The sequence below is a fragment of the Neoarius graeffei genome, chromosome 18 (assembly GCF_027579695.1).
Source record: "Neoarius graeffei isolate fNeoGra1 chromosome 18, fNeoGra1.pri, whole genome shotgun sequence".
Lineage (NCBI taxonomy): Eukaryota > Metazoa > Chordata > Actinopteri > Siluriformes > Ariidae > Neoarius > Neoarius graeffei.
The window spans coordinates 69,698,713-69,721,274 of record NC_083586.1 but is presented as its reverse complement, the minus strand read 5'-3'; the positions used below and the strand labels follow the sequence as shown (position 1 = coordinate 69,721,274).

General features: G+C 44.7%; 1 protein-coding gene across 1 annotated transcript in view; it reads right to left on the bottom strand.

Moving 5' to 3' along the window:
* Positions 1–6,008: 6,008 nt before the first annotated feature.
* Positions 6,009–22,562, bottom strand: part of LOC132865845 (ly6/PLAUR domain-containing protein 1-like) — a 39,531-nt gene continuing 22,977 nt past the window's right edge. The window contains exons 4-5 of the mRNA XM_060898338.1: positions 8,762–9,012; positions 6,009–6,074 (exon numbers count right to left, since the gene is read on the bottom strand). Of these exons, the coding sequence (XP_060754321.1) occupies positions 6,009–6,074; positions 8,762–9,012 (317 nt within the window). The remainder of the gene's footprint in view (positions 6,075–8,761; positions 9,013–22,562) is intronic.

Here is a 22,562-nt window from a genome sequence, read left to right as displayed (position 1 = left end):
CTGGCATCCCTGGACGCCATGCACCTGAGTGCCATTTCCAAGTCTTGATTTGCCCGTTCCGCCTGGCCATTGGTTTGAAGGTGGAATCCTGATCAAATCAAATCAAATCAAGTTTATTTGTATAGCGCTTTTAACAATAAACATTGTCGCAAAGCCGCTTTACAGAATTTGAACGACTTAAAACATGAGCTAATTTTATCCCTAATCTATCCCCAATGAGCAAGCCTGTGGCAATGGTGGCAAGGAAAAACTCCCTCAGACAACATGAGGAAGAAACCTCGAGAGGAACCAGACTCAAAAGGGAACCCATCCTCATTTGGGCAACAACAGACAGCCTGACTATAATATTAACAGTTTTAACAGGTATAACCCTCAACTGTCCTCATGGGGCCGTCCTTCACAGGAGCGGTGCGATAAAAACTCTGACCAGACACAGGGCACCAGGATGGATCAAGCAGGTCCGAGGGGCAGAAGAGGCCAGCATCTCAATCCCAGGATCAACATGTAACTCAGAGGGACAGACTGGGGGGGGGGGGGAAGAGAGAGAGAAAGAAAACACAGGTTGTTAGGTATGCCCTAAAAATGACAAGTATTAAATCTGTGTGGTAGGCTCGCAGAGACGAGAGTCTGATGAGAGACTACAGGAGGTCCCAATGAGTTTGCAGAAGGCCCTCCAGAACTGCGCAGTGAATTGAAGACCCCAGTCAGAGACGATGTCAGAGGGGAGTCCATGTATGTGGAAGATGTGGAGGATGAGAAGTTCAGCAGTTTCTTTAGCTGTGAGAAGCTTGGGCAGAGGGATGAAGTGGACTGACTTAGAGAAACGGTCAATGACTGTGAGAATGCATGTGTTGCCACCTGAGTTGGGGAGTCCTGTGACAAAGTCCAGAGCGATGTGTGACCAGGGTCGACGAAGAGTCGGGAGGGGTCTCAGCAAGCCGGCAGGGGGTCGATTGGCTGTCTTGTTCTGGGCACACATGTCGCAGGCTGCCACGAACTCCTGGATGTCTCCCTTGATTGATGGCCACCAGAAACATTGTTGAATGAGTGCCAGGGTTTGAGCAGCTCCCGGATGACAAGCCAACTTGGAGCCATGACCCCACTGCAGCACCTGGGTTCGCACAGAACAGGGAACAAGCAGTTGGTTACATGGTATATTGCTGGAGTTACCAGCCCCGGGGTCCTGCTCCAGGGCCTTCTGCACTAACATCTCTACCTCAAGTAGGGTGGCCCCCACCAGACAACATAGGGGGAGGATGGTTTCAGGCATTCTAGACTCCTCCTGGTTGGAAGAGAATATCCTGGACAGGGCTTCAGGTTTGCCATTCTTGGAGCCAGGGTGGTAGGAGAGTATGAACTGGAATCGGGAAAAGAAGAGAGCCCATCAGGCTTGACATGAGTTGAGACGTTTGGCAGACTTGAGGTATTCTAGATTTTTGTGGTCAGTCCAGACAATGAAGGGGAGATCCGGCCCCTCGAGCCAGTGTCTCCACTCCTCCAAGGCCAGCTTGATGGCCAACAGCTCTCTGTCACCGATGTCGTAGTTCCACTCAGCAGGGGACAGCTGGCAAGAGGAAGAAGCAGGGGTGGGCCTTGTTATCATTGGCCCTCTGGGAGAGAATGGTTCCGACCCTGGATTCGGAACTGTCGACCTCCACAATGAACTGCTTGGCCAGGTCGGGTATGGTGAGGATGGGTGCTGTGGTGAATTTGCGTTTGAGCATGGAGAAAGCTTTCTCTGCTTCCTCCCCCACTTGAACAGACTCTTGATTGAGGTCAACGCTGTGAGAGGTCCAGCCACCATGCTGAAGTTGCGGATGAAGCGCCTGTAGAAATTAGTGAACCCCAGGAAACGCTGGAGCTCCCGCCGCAAGGATGGGGTGGGCCAGTTAGCGACTGCCTCAAGCTTGAGGGGGTCCATCTGGATCGTCGCTGGGGAGATGATGAACCCCAGAAATGAGATGTAGCTCTGGTGGAACTCACTTTTTTCCACCTTGACAAACAGCTTATTCTCTAACAGGCACTGGAGGACCTGCCGGATGTGACCCCGATGTACCTCCAGGGAGCGGGAGAAGATCAGGATGTCATCCAGGTACATGAAAACAAAGATGTTGAGATAGTCCCTTAAGACATCATTCACGAGTGCCTGGAAGACAGCAGGAGCATTGGTCAGGCCGAAGGGGACTACGAGATACTCGTAGTGACCCATGGTGGCATTAAAGGCTGTCTTCCATTCGTCTCCCTCCCTGATCCTGACAAGATGGTAGGCGTTACGTAGATCCAGCTTGGTAAATACCTTGGCTCCCTGAAGTAGTTCAAAGGCTGTGGTCATGAGCAGTAGTAGGTAGCAGTTCTTGACCGTGATGGCGTTGAGACCTCAGGGGCGGAGCGACTTGTCTTTTTTCTCCATGAAGAAGAATCCTGCCCCTGCTGGGGAGTAGGAAGGGCAGATGATCCCAGCTGCCAAGGACTCAGAAATGTACTTCTCCATGGCTTGCCTTTCGACAGGAGAGAGAGAGTAGAGTCGTCCTTTGGGTGGCGCCATCCCAGGCAGGAAGTTGATTCCACAGTCATAGGGTCTGTGAGGAGGGAGGGACACTGCTTGGGTCTTACTGAAGACAAGCTTTAGATCCAGGTATTCCAGAGGCATGTGAGAGAGGTCGGGAAACTCGCTGGCTGAAGGCTGCAGTGGCTTGGTGGGAGGCAGAGCGGAGTGCAGGCAGGAAGCTAGGCAGGACTGGCTCCAGCCTAAGATGGTGTTGTCGGCCCAGTTTAGGTGGGGGTTGTGCTGCATTAACCAAGGTAATCCTAGAACAATGGGTACATGGAGGTTGTTCATGATGTGAATTTGGATGGTTTCAGAATGATTACCGGTGAGGTGGGTGATGGTGGTCAAGCCAGTGCCATTGAGTGTCAGGACAGTGAGAGGAACGTTAAGAGTGAGTAGCAGGATTCCCAGACACTTGGCGGTGGCAGAGCAGATCAGGTTCCTGTCTGCCCCTGAGTTGACAAGGGCCTGGAGGTGGTGATGCTGGTTGTGAAAGATGATGATGACAGGGAGTAATGGTCAATCAGCAGGGGGCTGGTTTCGAATGTTGCCCACCAGGGCCCCTCAATTCACAGGTGGGCTCGTCCTTTTAACGGGCAGGCTCAGCAGATGTGTCCCAGCTGACTGCAGTAGAAGCAGGCCCCTGTGCTCCGCCAGCACTGTCGTTCTTCAGCTGACACCCGAACCCAGTCTACCTGCATGGGTTCGACGGACGAGGCGGGAGAGGAGGTGAAGGTGGGGCAAGTCTTCTCTCTCCTCCGTTGCTGGATACGGGCGTCGATATGGTTGGCGAGGCCCATGAGGCTGGTGAGGTCCGACGGCAGTTCCTGTGATACCAGTTCATCCTTAATGGCGTCGGACAAGCCGTGCAGGAACGCATCGACCTGGGCACTCTCATTCCAATTGCACAATGCCGCCAATGTCAGGAACTCGATGGCGTAGTCTGAGGTAGACCGGGACCCCTGCCACAGCTCCATGAGTTCTCTAGCCGCCTCCCGGCTGAACAGAAAGCAGTCAAAAGTTCGCCTCATCTCCTCAGAGAAATCTTTGAAGTTGGAGCAGAAATGTGCATCAGCGTCCCAGACCACTGTTCCTCACTCCCTGGCCTTGCCAGTGAGGAGCGTGATGGTATACGCTACCCGGGAGCATTCCATGGGGAAGGCCAGAGGTTGCAGCTCTAGGATTAATGAGCATCGAGACAAGAATGATCTGCAAGTACCTGGTTCTCCATCGTAGGGTTGAGGTGCTGGGAGTCTTGGCTCATGGAGAAAGGTGGTGGCAGGAGCTGGAGTCAGAGATGGCTGGGCAGGGGTAGGCATGGCTTGATAACACTGCATCTGCATGGTGAGGAGGTTAAGTGAGTTGGGCAGGGTGGCGAGGGTCTGATTGACTTGTCATAGGTCTTGTTGATGGGTCCCGAGGAGAGTCCCTTGTTGTTGGATGGCCATTCTCAGATGGGCGAATTCTGTTGGATCCATGTTGGCCAGAATGTACTGTTAGGGTTGCTGGAGGTGTGGTGAGTTAGGACCCAAAAGCAGAACATGCACACAGACAGTAATCCAAGAAGTGTAGTAGGTTTAATCCAGAAAGAGGTGTGGCAAAAATGTAAACAAACTTGACTAAGAAAACAATAACGGAAATAGTCCAGGTATAAAAAAAACCCCTGAAACTTGACTTGGAAAAACAAGGCAGGCAAAGACATGAAAAAACACTTGGAGGGAAAAACATGAAAAACTCTCGAGGCAAAAAAATGGCTAGAGTCTACATACGAAACGTTCTGGCACTGTCTGTGGCTGAGAACAGCGTTTAAAAAGGCAGCGGTGGTAATCAGGAAGTGAATGCAGGTGAGCGCTCACTGAACGGAGGAGCAGGCAGGATGGAATTCCTGTCCTGGATCCAGATCGGAGCTGACGTGGAAGATCCGCAAACTCAAGAGTGGATGTCCAGGGCAGAGCGTGACAATAGCACGCAGTTATTGAAGCAAGTTAAATATAATAACACTATCTGGTGTCACCCAGATAAGGATGGGTTCCCTTTTGAGTCTGGTCCCTCACAAGGTTTCTTCCTCATGTCATCTCGGAGTTTTTCCTTGCCACTCTTGCCTCAGGCTTACTCATGAGGAATAAATAAGGGCTTGCTCATTAAGGATAAATTCATACATTTAACAATTGTTCTCAAATCTTTTTTCAAAGAATGCTGTGATATGTGGTTTTGAGAGCTATTCAGAGATTAAATGCAAAGAGACAATCTTGATCAGAGGCCAGAAATAAACCTGCTAAGGCTTAATTCTGAACTAAAACATTTATTACGTTGTATGCGATGATATCAGGTGCTCAGCTCTAACCTGTTCTCAGATCTTGGAGATGTTGCAGGCCTAAGAGATGTGAAATGACTGTGTAATTTGGCAATTCATATGGGTAAAGGATAGGTTTCTTATTGCTTCGATAACTGCTAGTTTGAAAACTTTATAGAGCCAATGTGCCAAGCCAAGATGTTTATTATCATTGTAAGAGTCACAATCTCTCTGCCACAATTTCTCTGATGGAGTGAATTTAGCTCAGTATGATGCATTGGGTTAAAGGATTCAAGCCAATCTGATCTTGTTATATTGATCTTGATATTGATGTGGGCTTTGTATTGGGTACCAGACTCACTCAGATCCGTGAGATCCATTTTTGTATTTTGATTGTGTTATTAAAACATTCATGAAGCAACTGAAAATGATTCTTCTACAGGCTAGACATATCTTGAATTTAGTTAGTGTAGAACCTGCGCCAAAAAGGATTTATGGGTTATTTTGTGTGCTTGAGTGACAATCAGAGCTCATCTTAAGAGGGCAATTTCAAATATTGCTGGTTAAGTTTGAGTCTAGTTATGTTTCAATTTTCAAGCAGTTTTCTTTAAAGTGCAAGTATGGTCATTATACTATATTGTGGGGTGAAACTTTTCCCAGAATTCTTCTCTTTTTTTTAGCAGTGCTACATTATCCAGGGCATGAAGAAACAGATTTTAAACATTCAGTCACACAGTCATTCAGCCATTATCCTTCATAAATCCAAGAGAACCTCAATAAGCCCAGTTAGTGTGGCAAATGTGACAGCAGTAAGATAAAGGGCAGATATTCTGCATCTAGAGAATTGGGTAAAATAATCTGAGATAATCTCATCCTGAAAGGAGACAAAAATATTGATGCCTCAGTACTGAATTAGGGCTTGCATGCAGTACTGAGTGTGTCCCATTACAGGGACAGACACAAACATGGTGTTCAGTTGTTCTTCAGATGTATACTGAATTATCAGAATACAATAAAATGTCTCAAGATATTAAAATAAGCATTCAGAAAAAAATCAGTCAAAAGGCATTCATGGACTAAAAATTGTGATAAGGAAAAAGTACTGAAAGGATTTTTTTTTTAGAGAAATTGATTGAAATTTGTATCCTGAATATCTGAGCAAGTATTCTAGTTTTTCAGATCAACTTCAACCTTCGTGTTTATCACATGGTGTGTGTTATTACTCAGACAGACCTTTCCTAGCATTTGTTAGGTTTATGTTAAAATGGACATTAGAATGAGCACAAAAAGTTGTCTTAAACTCTGTTCAGTCTGGATTAGATTTACCTGAAGAGCTGCAGTAATGTAATTATTACTGGAGTATTTCTGGTAGGGGCACTGGTGGGTGAGTGTTTAGGGCCTTTATCCTTTAATTAAATTTTAAATTACTTTAGATAACTGCCTCTGCCAAGTAAATAAATGCCAAGGATAGGGCTTTGCTAAGGTTATGAGATATACTGCAAGAAAACGAGGCAAACACCTGACCAAAGCCCCTTTCAAATATGAAATCAGTTATTGTATGTGGTGAGAACAACATGGGATACATTTTCAGAATGGAAAAGTATTAGCTGTCATACATTCCTGCCTGACTATATTTAATAGAATGCTATGGAGCATGATCTTCCCTGAGTCGTGAACCACGCAAGACCGGATATTACATATAAGCAACAAGGTGGCAAATCCATTGTTGTGAAAAGCCCAAGCTGAGATATTCATCAGTTAGCAACATGGCACAAGTTGAGCTGCATCACGTCTCTATTGAGAGATTTCTCTTCCTGTTTCTGAACATTTGTTTTGTTCAAGCAAAGGCTATTTATTGCATTTTTGGTTGCATCTGATGTTTCCTTTGCTTGTTGTTTTGAATTTGCTGCTGGTTGCTTTACATTGAGGCAGTACGATTGCTGTCACAATATCATTATATTATCATTTACAACACCACCAGCAATGCCACGACTGTCACAAAACATAAATCTGAAAAGATTTCAGGAAATGCTATTAGGTCAATAGAGGAGAGATTAATGTTTCAACTTCACTGTTTTGCTCCCATTCTCACACGACACCATTACAGCATAATATTAATAAATAAACAGCTTTCAGTGTGATTGCGAACAGAGTACAAAAGTGACAGATACTGTGTCTGCCCTCATAATCAGTTCAGACTTTACTGACACCACTCAGAGCTGGTATATCCTTCTGTATCTGTGAATGTGTGTACATATGAGACAAAAAACAGTGAAGCAAATGGTAAAAAAAAAAAAAAGCCTACATCAAACTAGATGAAGCTGATTGTGCAGTAAACTGCCCAAAACTATGTTGGGAAAATGTCTGTTTTTGTTTTTTCCTTTGGCTTTAATGGACTATTAACACTTTCATTTTACTGTGACTGTTTTTTTTTAATCCCACCCACTCCTGAAGGAATTCCTCCCACACTTATGTTTGTCTTTTAAAGCTGAATAAAATGAAAATAAATTCCAAACACTGCAAATTCCATTATGACCAGTATTATGTGTAAGAACTTCTCAGAGCTGCAGGTTGCATATCACTATCTAGTTGCCTTCAGTTAGATTAGAATCAGATCTGCAGAACATGTCAGCTCAAAGAGACTGATCCAGACTCAGCTTTGGACGCTACTGAGGCTGGAGTTGAAAATAGTGTTAAAACCTCCAAGACACTTCTGTAGACTTCACATCATCCAGCCATTGTTAAGCTATAAGATTTCCACACTGTGCTCTGCTCTCAGTTTATCAGTAATTTCAACAGCCAGTTCATCCACACAATGGCAGTTTAACAACTGGTACATCATTCTAAAAACTGTTAAAATTTTTAATTTGATCATTGGGCTGCTTTTGGATTTTCCTCAACTCCTTGGACATGTTAAGACTTGCAGGGATTTATAATGAAGGTGTGGTAGAAGTGTGTCTCACCCTCCTGTCTGTCTGTCTGTGACTTTTCACCACAATAACAGCTCATGGAGTGACAGTCTCTCTCTCTCTCTCTCTCTCACACACACACACACACACACACAAAACATTTTCTTTCTTGCTCCTCTTTTCCTAACTTTCACTCTTATATAACACACACACACACACACACACACACACACACACACACACACACACACAGTCGACAGCCTCTCCTAATGAAGCCCTCAGGGTCCCCAGCAGATCTTCTGTCTGAGAGATCCATGCCTTACCACACACATGCACACATAATACAGACGTGAAGACAGATAGAGTTAGAGGGACAGATAGGTGTGAAGGACATGATCTAAGATACTGGTGAATTAATATCTATATCACACACACACACACACACACACACAGAGCTCATAAACAGATGGATTTGTTGGTTTATTTATTTCAACAATGAGGTGTTGAAGTGCAGTGTGATTCTGAGATATAACTGCATTCTTATGGACTTCTGTGTATAAACCTGCACATCCTGTATACACCATCCAACATGAACACCCAATCTGTTTGCAGCACAGAGTGGACGGGGGGGGGAGTTCAGTATAAAGTCCATCCTGATCACTGAATATTTGTCTATTTACAATACAGTACAGTGAGATTCAGAGAGAGAGAGAGAGAGAAATAAGGATGAAGAAAGAGAGAGCATGTGGAGGAAAGAGACAGAGAGGCATCAAGAGTAAGACAGAAAGAGGATATGACCTTTTAATATGACTGACATAAATTTAGTTTGAGTATGGAGCAGAGAGAGAGAGAGAGAGAGAGACTGCGATAGTGAAAGTGGAATGCAGAGAGAGACAGTGAGAATGAGACAGGCAGAGGAAAAGTGAGGCAGATTTGGTGGTTTATGTCGCTGTGGTTTATATTTATGATACAGATTTGGTGGTTTGGTTGTAACATCAGTGAGAGTCAGACAGATGGAGAGACAGATAGAGAGAGAGACAGTGAGAGGAGGGCAGAGCTGAGCAGTAGTGAGAGGGGTAATAGGGGGAGGGGTGGGGCAGGTGACCCGGGTGGGCGGCGTCTGTGGCGTGGGCCATTACACAGCGGTGTGTTACAGCAGGTGATGCAGACGGAGTTGAGCTTCCCTGTACAGAACTGCTGATACCCTGATGATGCAATCAGACATGCCCCAGACGATGCACATGACTTCCTGTAGTGTATACCTATACACACACACACACACACACACACACACACACACACACAAAAATAAGTAACCTGAATTAATATTTGATGAACAGAAAGTTACATTTTACAGAAGAATCATTTCGCTCTATGTTGTGTTTTATATATATATATATTTTCCCCAGATATTCATTCCTGTTATGATGCCAAATTGTGTTTTGTTTTTTATGTATTGGTGGGCACATGAACATTTTTTATATTTGTCATGGAATGAAGATGGAGGTGAATGCAAGTGCAGTTTTTTTTCCACATGACAACACACAAAACAAGGATAATGAAACAAAAATGAGGAATAACGAGCTGAGGTAACAGTTTAAACACAGCATGAGTCAGAAACAGCGACAGACAACAACAACAAAAGACAAAAGCTAAACACCAAGTGACTTAAATACTAGTGCTCATTTAACATAAACTTGCATCAGGTGCGAACAGTCATGTGGCACGAGCGTCATAAACATGTGCACTGCAGTGGTTGATGGAAGTTATAGTCCTGCACTATTGGGTGCAATCACGACTTTTTATTTTTTTGACTAGATTTTTTTTTCTTTTTAATTTTTTTTTATTTAAGATTTGATTGACAAGGACAGTGCACTTTAATAAACATAAAATGTAAATTTGCCAGAATGGCTGAATAATGAAAGGTTTTTTTTTTTACATCTGTTGTCCATAGACCAATGTTAAAAGGTCAGATATACCTAAAAAATTACACAGAATAGTAAAAAACTGTCAAACAAATCTTAAATAAAACTTAAATCTCTCATTTTCCTTTTTGCTATTGATTTGTTAATTTCATTGGTACATGATTATGTGGTTTTAATGTTTCCTCTTTTCCCTTCTTTTTTCCTCTCCTCTTTTATGTGTGATTTAATTGTAGTTTCAGGTTAAAAGTAAAGACATGATTTCTACTTTATAAATTATACATCACCAGTAAAACAATCTGTGCCACTACACTAATACTGATTATTTCCCACAGATGCCATTATAATTTTATCATGAGTCCTGAGTTGTTATTCAGTTAACTCACAAATCCTGCTTTTTTTAAATAAAAAAGATCAAATAAAAAAATAAAAATAAATGGTTAAACCCTTGCTGGGATGAGAACTCTTTTTTCATGCATTATTATTTATATTTTTTATTATTTATATTAAATAAACTCATAAGTAAATCTGTTAAAAGACTCTAACATAAAGCATAACACCAACATATTTATCCTTTGACTGTCTCATCAATAAATAAATATGCAATCTGTAATCCTTGGCATAATCACACACACACACACACACACACACACACACACACACACACACAAATGCAAGGTGTGGGTTATATCTCACTGACCTTGCTCATCATTTAATGTGTAAATCATTTTATAAAATCAAATTAAATAAAACCAGAAGCCCACAGAGGTTTCATGTGGAACATCGAACCTGCTTATAATCTTACAGCTGTATTCTTATTCAGGATCCATCACAGAGCTGGGGATTAGTCCATGAAGGAAGCTAACTAAATAAGCCAGTCTTCGTAAGAAATCCCAGCTAATTTCAGTTCCACAAACGAAGCCAATTGCAAGCCTCACTGAGTTACTGTGGCAATATATGCACTTCAAAAAACCTACTCCATGTCAGGCTCATTTTGAAGCTTAGTTAAGTTTGATGAATTCTACTGACCAACTCTGTGCTTTTGTAATCCTGCCCATGGGCAGAAACTATACTCTGGAACATCATGCACACTGATGGGAATATGTAGTTGGTCCATTTCACAGAAACATTTATAAATAGTTTATATAAAATACTGAGTTTCTCATCAAAACATGAGTTAATTGCTTATAGTATATTTAATTTAAACAAATACCAAATTAAATATCTATTAAATTAATTAAATTCAGTTGTGCATGGTACAGTAGTGTCATAAGTTGTGTTACTGCCTCACTGCTCCAGGGGCCTGGGTTTAATCCCAAGCAGAGGTGAGTGCATGGTGTTAGATTTTATTCCATACTGTAGGTTTGAAAATATAGTGCCCTCCACAATTATTGGCACCCCTTGTAAAGTTTAGTAAAAAGGGTGAGAAAAAAATCCACCTTTTGGTGAAGTCACTTCATCTCACACTGAAAAAATGAGAAAAATCCAACATTTAATTGAAATAAATTTATTCAGAGAAAAACAAATCCCTCATCAAGAAATAATTATTTTCAACAAAAACACATGTTCCACTATTATTGGCACCCCTGCATTTAATACTTTGTCCAACCCCCTTTGTCAGTAAAACAGCACTGAGTCTCTCCTCTAACATTTTATAAGGTTGGAGATCCAGAGCAGGGCATTGAGCCCATTCCTCTTTACACAATCTCTCCAGATCATCCAGGGTCCTCGACCCTCTCTTGTGCTCTCTCCTCCTCAGCTCAGCCCACAGGTTTTCACTGGGGTTCAGCTCAGGGGACTGAGACATTCAGGGCAGAAGCTTGATTCTGTGCTCAGTAAACCATTTTAGTGTTGATTTGGACAGATGCTTCGGATCATTGTCCTGCTGGAAAATCCAATGACAATCTGGTTTTAGTTTCCTGTCAGAGGACCAGATTCTGATTTAAAATGTCCTGGTGTTTTATGGAGTCCGTGATGCCATGGACCCTAACAAGGTTTCAGGGCCTTTGGAGGAAAAACAGCCCCAGAACATCACAGAACCTCCACCATATTTTACAGTTGCAATTAGGTTCTTTTCATTATAGCCATCCTTCTTTTTACACCAAACACACCACGAGTGTTTATTGCCAAAAAGCTCCATTTCTGTTCCATCAGACCAAAGAACACAGTTTCAGTCAAAGTTGTAGTAGCATTTCACAAACTTCAGGTGCTTACGTTTGTGGTTAACTGACAGAAAAGGCTTTTTTCTGGAACCTTCCAAATAATCTGTTGCAATGGAGGTGGAGTCTGACGGGGGTTTTGGAGACTCAGAAACCCCAAGATTTTACTTTTTCTTGTAATTCACCAACAGTGACCCTTGGGGATTTTTTTTTTGTCTCCCTTACCCTCCTCACTGTACGTGGGGGTAAAATAAACTCGGCTCCTCTTCCAGGTAAGTGTGGAACAGTTCCAGTTTCTGTCCACTTTTTTTTTATTTTTGCCCTCACAGTAGAAATGGACATTTTCAGGTGAGGAGCTGTTTTTTATCCCCATTTCCTGACTTATGAAGGTCAACACACTTCTCCCTCATTGGGTTTGTGTGTTCTCTTATCTTTCCCAGGTTGATGTTGAGGGAATTTTGCCTCTGTGTCGCCTCATATTTATTCCGCAATTAATCAGGAAGTCATGGATTACAGCTTGAAAGTTCCTGCACATGCCAATCAACTCAAACATGTCCAATTTAAATGAGAAACACGCTTCAGGTACAGTGTGTTCATGATCATTTCCAGGGGTGTCAATAATAGTGATACGTGTGTTTTTGTTGAAAATAATTTTTTTAATGAGGGATTTGTTTTTCTCTGAATAAATTTATTTCAATTAAAGGTTGGATTTTTCTCATTTTTTCAGTGTGACATGAAGCGACTTCACCAAATGATGGATATTTTTTCTAACCATTTTTACTGGTCTTTGCGGGGGGGGGGGGGGGGGGATAATTGTGGATAGCACTCTCCATGATCAAATCATGTTGACTGTACAAAAATTGTGTTACTGCAAGTCAGTTCATTTACACAGAACCAATATACACATTTGAACCAAGTATATTCAATTTCAAGTATATGAGGGTTTTTTCAGTCCAGTAAAAGTACAGAGAGTAAAGAAAAAAAATGGATAAATAATCTTAAGCAGTTCTGTGCAAAAGTTTTTGGCAAATGCAAAGAAATGCTGCAGAACACTGATGCCTTCAATAATAAAAAAAAATTAAACATTTCTACATTTAAAAAATATCATAAAGAGCAGTAAACAGTAATGAATGAAATAAACTCAATATTTAATGTGATGACCCTTAGCTTTGCTTTTTTGTTAAATAGTCTTCTATTAAATAGTTGCCCCCCCCGACTGTCCCTCTGAGTTACATGTCAATCCTGAGCTCAAGATGCTGAACCTGTTCTGCTCCTTGGACCTGCCTGATCCATCCTGATGCCCTATGTCTGGTTGTAGTCTCATCACATCGCTCATGTAGAGGACGGCCCCATATGGACAGTTGAAATTCACACTTGGAAGACGCTCTGGACTCTTACAGTAATGCTTTTATGGCTGAGGACTACAGTTGACTTGCTAACTTTAGGACTGTAGCTGTCATGAACAGTTTTGCACTCAAGTTTCCATCAATGAACAGTTTATACACAGCAAATTCCCCAGTGTTAAATTAACACTTTCAGAATTAATTTGTGTCCAATTGGACACATATAAACACAGTAGGGTGTTAAATCAACACTCTGGGTGTTAATTCAACACTGGGGAATTTGCTGTGTAACTTTAACAAAACAGACTTCATGTTAAAACTGTTAAAAATGTTATAATCATGTTGTCTGTTATCACCCAAACGAGGATGGGTTCCCTTTTGAGTCTGGTTCCTCTCAAGGTTTCTTCCTCATGTCATCTGAGGGAGTTTTTCCTTTCCACTGTCGCCACAGGCTTCATCATTGGGGATAGAATAGGGATAAAATTAGCTCATGTTTAAAGTCATTCAAATTCTGTAAAGCTGCTTTGCGACAATGTCTATTGCTAAAATCGCTATAAAAATAAACTTGACTTGACTAGTCGTTTCGGTATAATGAGTTCAGTTTTATACGGAAATGAGCTGTATGTTTTACTGAGCATCTTCCAGAACCAGCTACAGTTCTTCTGGACACTTTGACTGTTGCGCTCGCTTCTTATTTTTGCAGTAAAACCCAGCAGCCTTCATTATGTTTTTTTTATCTGAAAAGTGTCTCTTACGTAATAAACTGCTTTCTTTATTGATGTATAAATATTTTTCTCTAAACATTTAACTTTGTACTGGAAAACTAATGTTTGGAATGTAAAACATTTCTATACTGACTTGATAATGTAGAAGTCATAAACATCGATAATAAGGCTTGTAATAAAAAAGGTGCCTAACCCTTTTACACAGTTCTCTATATAATTTATGAGTCAGAGTCAAAATGTTCATTTTGACTACAGAATCAATTTATTTGTCTTTTATATCATTTATTTATTTGTTTTAATTATATGTTCTTAAACATTTTTTTCTGATGTATATTCTCTGCCATGCTGTGTCTTGAGCTTTCTTAATGGTCAAGGCATTGCTTTTATTTGCATTTTTTTCTCTTTGTTGTATAAGTTGATTATATGTCATTGTTCAGCTGAAGTGAAGAAAACCGTTCTTTCATTTCCTGACATATCACTACATTGTCATTGCACTGCTAGAGCACATCATATATCATGTGTCAGTGTGAGCCTCAATCAGCAAATCCCAGCTTGAATTTGTGGAATTTCATTGACGGAACTCACAGAGCCTGGATTGTCATGTTCCTCTAAATCAAGCAAGGCTATTTCAAATAAGTCCCACTTTTATTAGCTCACTTTTTGGAATAACTCCCTGGTCTTATTCAACACACACACACACACACACACACACACACACACACACACACACACACACACACAATCAACAACAATACCACCAATATCACCACCACCAGCATTGAAAACAACAACAACCATGACAACAATTTTAAAAAATCCTCAACAATACCATCAACAACATAAACAACAATGACAACATCTACAGCAGCTACAATAACAACTAACAATAACACTAACAACTATGACACCAATTTTACCAATAACACCAGCAACAACAACCATGACATCAACTAACAACAATAATAACATCAATAACAGGCAACACCAGCAATAACACCAACAAGGATAACACTGCACCCTGTGTACTTTTCTAATACTGTTACACTGTAGTACTGCAGCCCTATAACTCTGTAATGCTTCAACACTAACACTAACACTGTAATGCTGTAACACTGTATCTCTGTAATGCTACGATGCTGTGACACTGTAATGCTGTGTCTCTGTTACACTGTACCACTGTAATGCTGCAGTGCTCTAATAAAGTAATGCTGTAACACTGCATCTCTGTAATGCTACAATGCTGTGATACTGCACCTCTATTACACTGCACCACTGTAATGATTCAACACTAACACTGTAATGCTGGAACACTGTGTCTCTGTAATGCAGTACCACTGTTACTTTGGGTTCAGGTTTGTGTTAATGTTACTGTAATGTTGTGTCCCCATCGCTGTTACACTGTACTGCTGTAATAAACACTTTATCACTGTAAAACCATATCACTATAATCAGTGGTGGCTGGTCAATAGGAGGTGCTGGGGTGCCGCCCCCTTCCAATAATCCAGATGAGAAAGACTACATGATATTAAACATAAATTAATTAAGCAAAAGCATATATAAAGTAAAAATTGTTTACTCATCCTACTTCACCCTGTATCCATCTAGTTATTTTGAACCCGTTTTTAAGCTGTATTTATTTAAAGGTTCTGACGGCAAAGTTGAATTCTGGGTAAAATGCTCTCTGTCTATAGCTGTTGGAGTTTTTGTTAGGACTAGGACTGTTTTGGCCTCTAGAGGCCGCTGTTATTTCCTTTTCATGTCGTGTTTATTTTGGCCTCTAGAGGCCGCCACTGTTCCTGTGTTTTGTGTTTGTGTTAATTGCCTAATTATCTTCACCTGTGTCCTTAATTAGTTTGTCTATTTATACCCCTGAGTTCAGTCCTCTTGTCACGGAGTCTTTGTGCTGTTATGTTTATCTCCAGTTTCCTTTGTACTGTGTTTTTTGATCTTCTTAGCTTTTGAATTTTTGCACTTTGCTTTTCTTTTGGATTATACTCTTTGGTTTTTTTTTGTCTTTTGTTTTGCCCTGTATATAGTGTATATAGTTTAAATAAACCTTTTGATTCTTTTTCTACTTCCGCCTCACGCCTCTGCATTTGAGTCATCCCCCTGGTGGCCTAGTGGGGGTTTGCTGGATTATCACACCAACGAACCAGGTTCGAATCCCAGCAAAACCCTAACAGAAAGACTCCGTCATGACCGACTCAGCAGAGGCTGCTTCAACTGTCTACCCGGCCAACCTTCAGGGAATTATGGCAGCTTTGACACGCTTCGGAGCGACCATGGACGCTCATGGACGTACGCTCACCAGCCAACGTGAGGCCCTCGCTCGCCACGAGGAACTGCTTCAGCAAATTGGGAAAACCCTGGCACAGCTGACATCTCTGCCTGCATCTCCTGCTCCTGATCCAGCTCCCACTCCTGCTCCAGTGCCTCCTGCAATGCTGCCTTCTTCACCTCGTGAACCCAGCCTTCCTGCACCACAGAGGTATGACGGCAAGCACAGTGAGTGCCGAGAGTTCCTTACCCAGTGTCAACTCACCTTTGAGCTTCAGCCTACCACCTACACTACGGATCGCCGCAAGATTGCCTTTGTGATCACCTTATTAGCTGGTAAGGCGCGAGCCTGGGCTACTGCTATCTGGCAAAGACAGGGACCTGAGTGCTTTGATTTCCAGCTGTTTTCTGAAGAGATGCTTCGGGTCTTCGATCAGGCAGACATCAGTACCGACGCAGCCCGAAAGCTCATGTCCATCCGGCAAGGAGGAAGCGTCGCAGATTACGCCATCTCGTTCCGAACACTCGCAGCAGTAAGTGGATGGAACGAGACTGCCCTGGTGTCAGCCTTCCACCATGGTCTGTCTGACCCCATCAAGGACGGTCTGGCCTCTATTGGATGCCCAAGTGACCTCGAAACCCTCATCTCACATGCTATTCGTCTGGACAACAGGATGAGAGAACGCCACCAAGCCTTAAGCCCCCCCAGCCTCCCTACCTCTACCTGGAGACCGTCTACCTCCTTCAGTGACTGTCCAGAACCCATGCAAGTGGGTCGTACTCGCCTCTCCGCATCTGAGAGGGAGCGCAGAAGGAGGGACAAGTGCTGCATCTACTGTGGCAAGCCTGGTCACTTCCGAGCATCATGTCCCGAACTCTTGGGAAAAGGACCGCCCCGTCCAGCCGAGGGAGGGTTGTGACGGGGCCTACCCTCTCTCCCGGACTCCCTGGCCAAGGAATCTACATCCCGGTCTCCATCTCCTGGGGTGAGTCTGTCCACTCTTGTCAAGCTTTGATAGACTCAGGGGCGGCTGGGAACTTTATGGATATTCACTTCGCCCAAAGCATCAATATTCCGACTGCACCTCTTGAAGTCCCACTGTCTGTGTCTGCCCTCGATGGCCAAGCGTTAGGTGATGGAAGAGTCACCCAAGTTACTTCTCCAGTTTTCCTCCAGTCTCAAGGTCACAAGGAAGAAATATCCCTGCACCTGATTCCTTCACCTGAGTTCCCAGTTATTCTAGGCCTTCCTTGGCTTACTCGCCACAACCCTCGCATAGACTGGGTAACAAGCCAGGTTGTGGAATGGGGCCCTGCATGCCATGCCTCTTGTCTGCTCTCTAGCTCTCCTGTGTCTCCTGCCGAGCCCCCTGATCTCACCGAGTTATCTCAAGTTCCCACAGAGTACTGGGATCTCAAGGAGGTATTCAGCAAGAGCAGGGCCGCCGTTCTTCCTCCGCACCGGGCCTACGACTGTGCCATCGACTTGCTCCCTGGGACTACCCCTCCTCGTGGCAGACTGTTTTCACACTCTCAGCCAGAACGCAAGGCCATGGAGGAATACCTCAAAGATGCCCTGGTCTCTGGGTTTATTCGACCCTCCACTTCACCTGCTGGAGCCGGCTTCTTCTTTGTCGGCAAGAAGGATGGGGGGCTCCGACCATGTATTGATTACAGGGGCCTGAATAAGGTCACTGTGCGCAACCGATATCCCCTTCCGCTGATGTCCACAGCTTTCGACCTGCTCCAAGGCGCCACCGTCTTCACCAAGTTGGACCTACGGAACGCATACCACCTCATCCGTATCCGACAGGGAGACGAGTGGAAGACTGCCTTTAACACCCCGTCTGGGCACTACGAATACCAGGTGATGCCCTTCGGACTCACCAACGCACCAGCTGTTTTTCAGGCCCTAATCAACGACGTCTTAAGGGACATGATTAACCTATACGTTTTTGTCTACCTCGACGACATCCTTATCTTTTCCAAGACTGTGCAGGAGCACCGCCACCATGTCCGCCAGGTTCTCCAGAGGCTGCTACAGAACAATCTGTTCGCCAAGGCCCAGAAATGCGAATTTCATGTTCCCGAGGTCTCCTTTCTGGGATTTATTGTACGGACAGGCCAACTCCAAATGGACCCTGCCAAGACCCTGGCCGTCCGGGATTGGCCTACTCCCAAGTCCGTTAAGGAGGTTCAGCGGTTCTTAGGATTCGCTAACTTCTACCGCAAGTTCATCAGGAACTTCAGTTCTGTGGCAGCACCCATGTCAGACCTCACCAAAGGGACAGGTGGATCTTATGGCTGGTCTCCTCAGGCAGAAAAGGCGTTCAAAGACCTCAAGGACCGCTTCTGCACGGCACCCATTCTGGTTCTCCCGGACACCTCCCAACCATTCATCGTGGAGGTGGACGCCTCAGACAGTGGTGTCGGCGCGGTGCTCTCTCAACGTTTGGAAGGAAAGCTGCACCCCTGCGCTTACTTCTCCCACCGCCTGAGTCCTGCTGAGTCCCGGTACGATGTGGGGGATCGAGAACTGCTAGCGGTCAAACTGGCCCTTGAGGAGTGGAGGCACTGGCTGGAGGGAGCACAACATCCATTCCTGGTTTGGACTGACCACAAGAACCTGGAGTACCTCCAGCAAGCCAAGAGACTGAACCCTCGACAGGCTAGGTGGGCCCTGTTTTTCAGTCGGTTTGACTTCACCCTCTCATACCGCCCCGGCTCCAAGAACACCAAACCTGACGCACTGTCCAGACTGTTCTCTGCCACTAACAGGGAGAATGAAGTCGGGCCTATTATCCCTGTGTCCCGGATTGTGGCCCCTGTCCGCTGGGGTATTGAGGAGGCTGTCCGACGAGCCCAACGCCAGGAGCCCGGTCCTGGGACGGGGCCACCAGGCCTCTTGTACGTCCCACATCAAGCCCGGGCCAAGGTTCTCCAGTGGGGTCACTCTTCCCCTCTCACCGCCCACCCGGGAGCTCGGAGGACCCTGGACTTCCTGAAAAGACGCTTCTGGTGGCCTAACATGGAGAAGGAAGTAAGGTCATTTGTCCTGTCCTGTGAGGTTTGCACCAGAACCAAGAACCCACGACAGCGTCCCCAGGGTCTCCTGCATCCTCTGACCATTCCCCGGCGTCCCTGGTCCCACGTGGCAGTCGACTTTATCACGGGTCTCCCTGAGTCACAAGGTAACATGGTCATTTTGGTCTTAGTTGACAGATTCTCCAAGGCCTGCCGCTTCATACCACTGTGCAAACTCCCCTCTGCTCTTGAAACTGCGAAACTTTTGTTTAATCATGTCTTCCGAGTCTTTGGTCTTCCACAGGACATCGTCTCAGACCGAGGGCCCCAGTTCTCCTCCCGAGTGTGGCACGGGTTCTGCAAGGTCATCGGAGCCACTGCCAGCCTCTCCTCTGGGTTTCACCCACAGTCCAATGGTCAGACGGAGAGGCTCAACCAGGACCTGGAAACCACCCTGCGAGGCCTGGCTATGGATAACCCGACATCGTGGAGCACCTGGCTGCCATGGGTGGAGTACGCCCACAACACCCTGCAGTCATCGGCCACCAAGCTGTCGCCATTCCAGTGCCAATTCGGGTTCCAGCCACCTCTGTTCCCGGACCAGGAGGAGGACGCGGGGGTGCCCTCGGTCAACCAATATGTGAGACGGTGTCGCAAGACCTGGAGCAAGGTCAGGAAGACCCTCATACAGACCTCCAGAACCAACCAGACTCAGGCCAACCGCCATAGAAGACCTGCACACGCTTTCCGCCCTGGGCAGCGTGTTTGGCTGTCCACTAAGGACCTTCCACTGCGGGTGGAGAACCGCAAGCTTGCTCCTCGCTACATTGGCCCCTTCAAGGTGGTGCGCAGGGTGAACCCTGTCTCCTACCGGCTCCAGTTGCCCCGGACTCTGAGGATCAACCCCACTTTCCATGTTTCCCTGTTACGGCCCGTACTGACGTCTACGTATGCCCCTGCCCCTAGGAACCCCCCACCCCCCCGCATCTTCCAGGGGCAGACTGTGTTCACTGTGAATCGCCTGCTTGACTCCCGCCGGGTCCGCGGCGGGTTGCAATATCTGGTGGACTGGGAGGGCTATGGTCCTGAGGAGCGCTGCTGGGTTCCTGCTCGGGATGTCCTTGATAAAGAACTATGTCGGGACTTCCATTCGGCCCATCCGGATCGCCCTGGGAACGTCAGGAGACGCTCCTAGAGGGGGGGGTCCTGTTAGGACTAGGACTGTTTTGGCCTCTAGAGGCCGCTGTTATTTCCTTTTCATGTCGTGTTTATTTTGGCCTCTAGAGGCCGCCACTGTTCCTGTGTTTTGTGTTTGTGTTAATTGCCTAATTATCTTCACCTGTGTCCTTAATTAGTTTGTCTATTTATACCCCTGAGTTCAGTCCTCTTGTCACGGAGTCTTTGTGCTGTTATGTTTATCTCCAGTTTCCTTTGTACTGTGTTTTTTGATCTTCTTAGCTTTTGAATTTTTGCACTTTGCTTTTCTTTTGGATTATACTCTTTGGTTTTTTTTTGTCTTTTGTTTTGCCCTGTATATAGTGTATATAGTTTAAATAAACCTTTTGATTCTTTTTCTACTTCCGCCTCACGCCTCTGCATTTGAGTCATCCCCCTGGTGGCCTAGTGGGGGTTTGCTGGATTATCACACCAACGAACCAGGTTCGAATCCCAGCAAAACCCTAACAGTTTTGAGATGTTGTGCTGCTGCACACACTGTGTATCCTGTGTGTTAATGTTTTGCCAAGAGAAAAAGCGTCCCACATTTTATGATTCCAGAGATTATCAAAACAAGCGAGCAACAATATCATGTGACCACCGTGGGGTGTGGGGTGCCGTCCAAATGAGCGTGTATGCGGCTACACAAACTTTTGGAGATCAGGTGACCCGAGGCTGCATTTTCATTGGCGGATTCAAGACTTGGCCTGGGGTGGAGCAAAGTGTGCCCCGGACACTCCTTCTTTTATCAGCAGCCAATGGGAATTGTTTAAAAAAAATTTCCACATGATTGGACAGTTTTTATGGACCTTCATATTTGCAGTTGTCACTCACTGCTGCTCTTGAGACTGGAGCTTTCACAACACGGTGAGTTCAAGTGGAGCCACAGAGAAAAAAAATTCTGTTATTTCTTTACAGAAATAGCCTTTTACACGGCACACACTGGAAGAAAAAAAAGAGGGGGGAAAGGAGCTTGAACCAGCCCAGCCCAGTTTAAACATTAAGAGGCAAGTGATCAGGGATGGGCTTACACTCAGGGCTCTTCCTCCTCCTGTGAGAACAAATGGAGCTATGAGCTGGATAGATGATGATGAAGAATGTGATCATTTAGATTTTGTACATCATATTTAATGGTATGCATTCTTTCATCCTCCTTTTTTTGGCTTCTTTAAAGAAAGGCTCTCCTCATAATGTGAATATTTCTTAACAAATTAAATAAAAAACTAAAATTAGCTCTTAATTCCTCAAAAATAAAAACCAAACTAAAACTACATGACATGAGAGGGGAGGCACGGTGGTGTAGTGGTTAGCGCTGTCGCCTCACAGCAAGAAGGTCCGGGTTCGAGCCCCGTGGCCGGCGAGGGCCTTTCTGTGTGGAGTTTGCATGTTCTCCCCGTGTCCGCGTGGGTTTCCTCCGGGTGCTCCGGTTTCCCCCACAGTCCAAAGACATGCAGGTTAGGTTAACTGGTGACTCTAAATTGACCGTAGGTGTGAATGTGAGTGTGAATGGTTGTCTGTGTCTATGTGTCAGCCCTGTGATGACCTGGCGACTTGTCCAGGGTGTACCCTGCCTTTCGCCCGTAGTCAGCTGGGATAGGATCCAGCTTGCCTATCCCAGTGTAAACCAACCTTTACACTGACCTCTACAGCCCATGGCATAAACCCACCAGACTTTTAGTCCAAGTGAGCTAAAAATTTTAATTTCTCACATTTCTTAGTATCAGAAGGCACATATACATTACTTATTCAACACATATACCAACTTTCAAGACCATACCACTCATACTTTTCAAGTTCTGCTCTGGAAACAAAGACTACCCCTAAGACTAACCTGAGAGACTAAGTCTGAAATTGTTTCCATGGAAACATGAAAAATTAAAATTTCTCAAATTTCTTAGGATGAAAAGGCACATCTACATCACTTTGTTAACATGTATACCAAGTTTCAAATCCATATCATGAAGTTTCATGAAGATACCTTCAGTAGTTTTAAAGATGTGGCCCAGAAACGAAAATGTGACCAGATGGACACCCGGCCGGCCGGCCAGCCAGAAGGCTGGATGGCTGGACAGCTGGAAGGACGGACGGAACCCATTTCTATCATGAAAATGTCAAAACTACAATAACTCTAACCCCAATACTGCCCC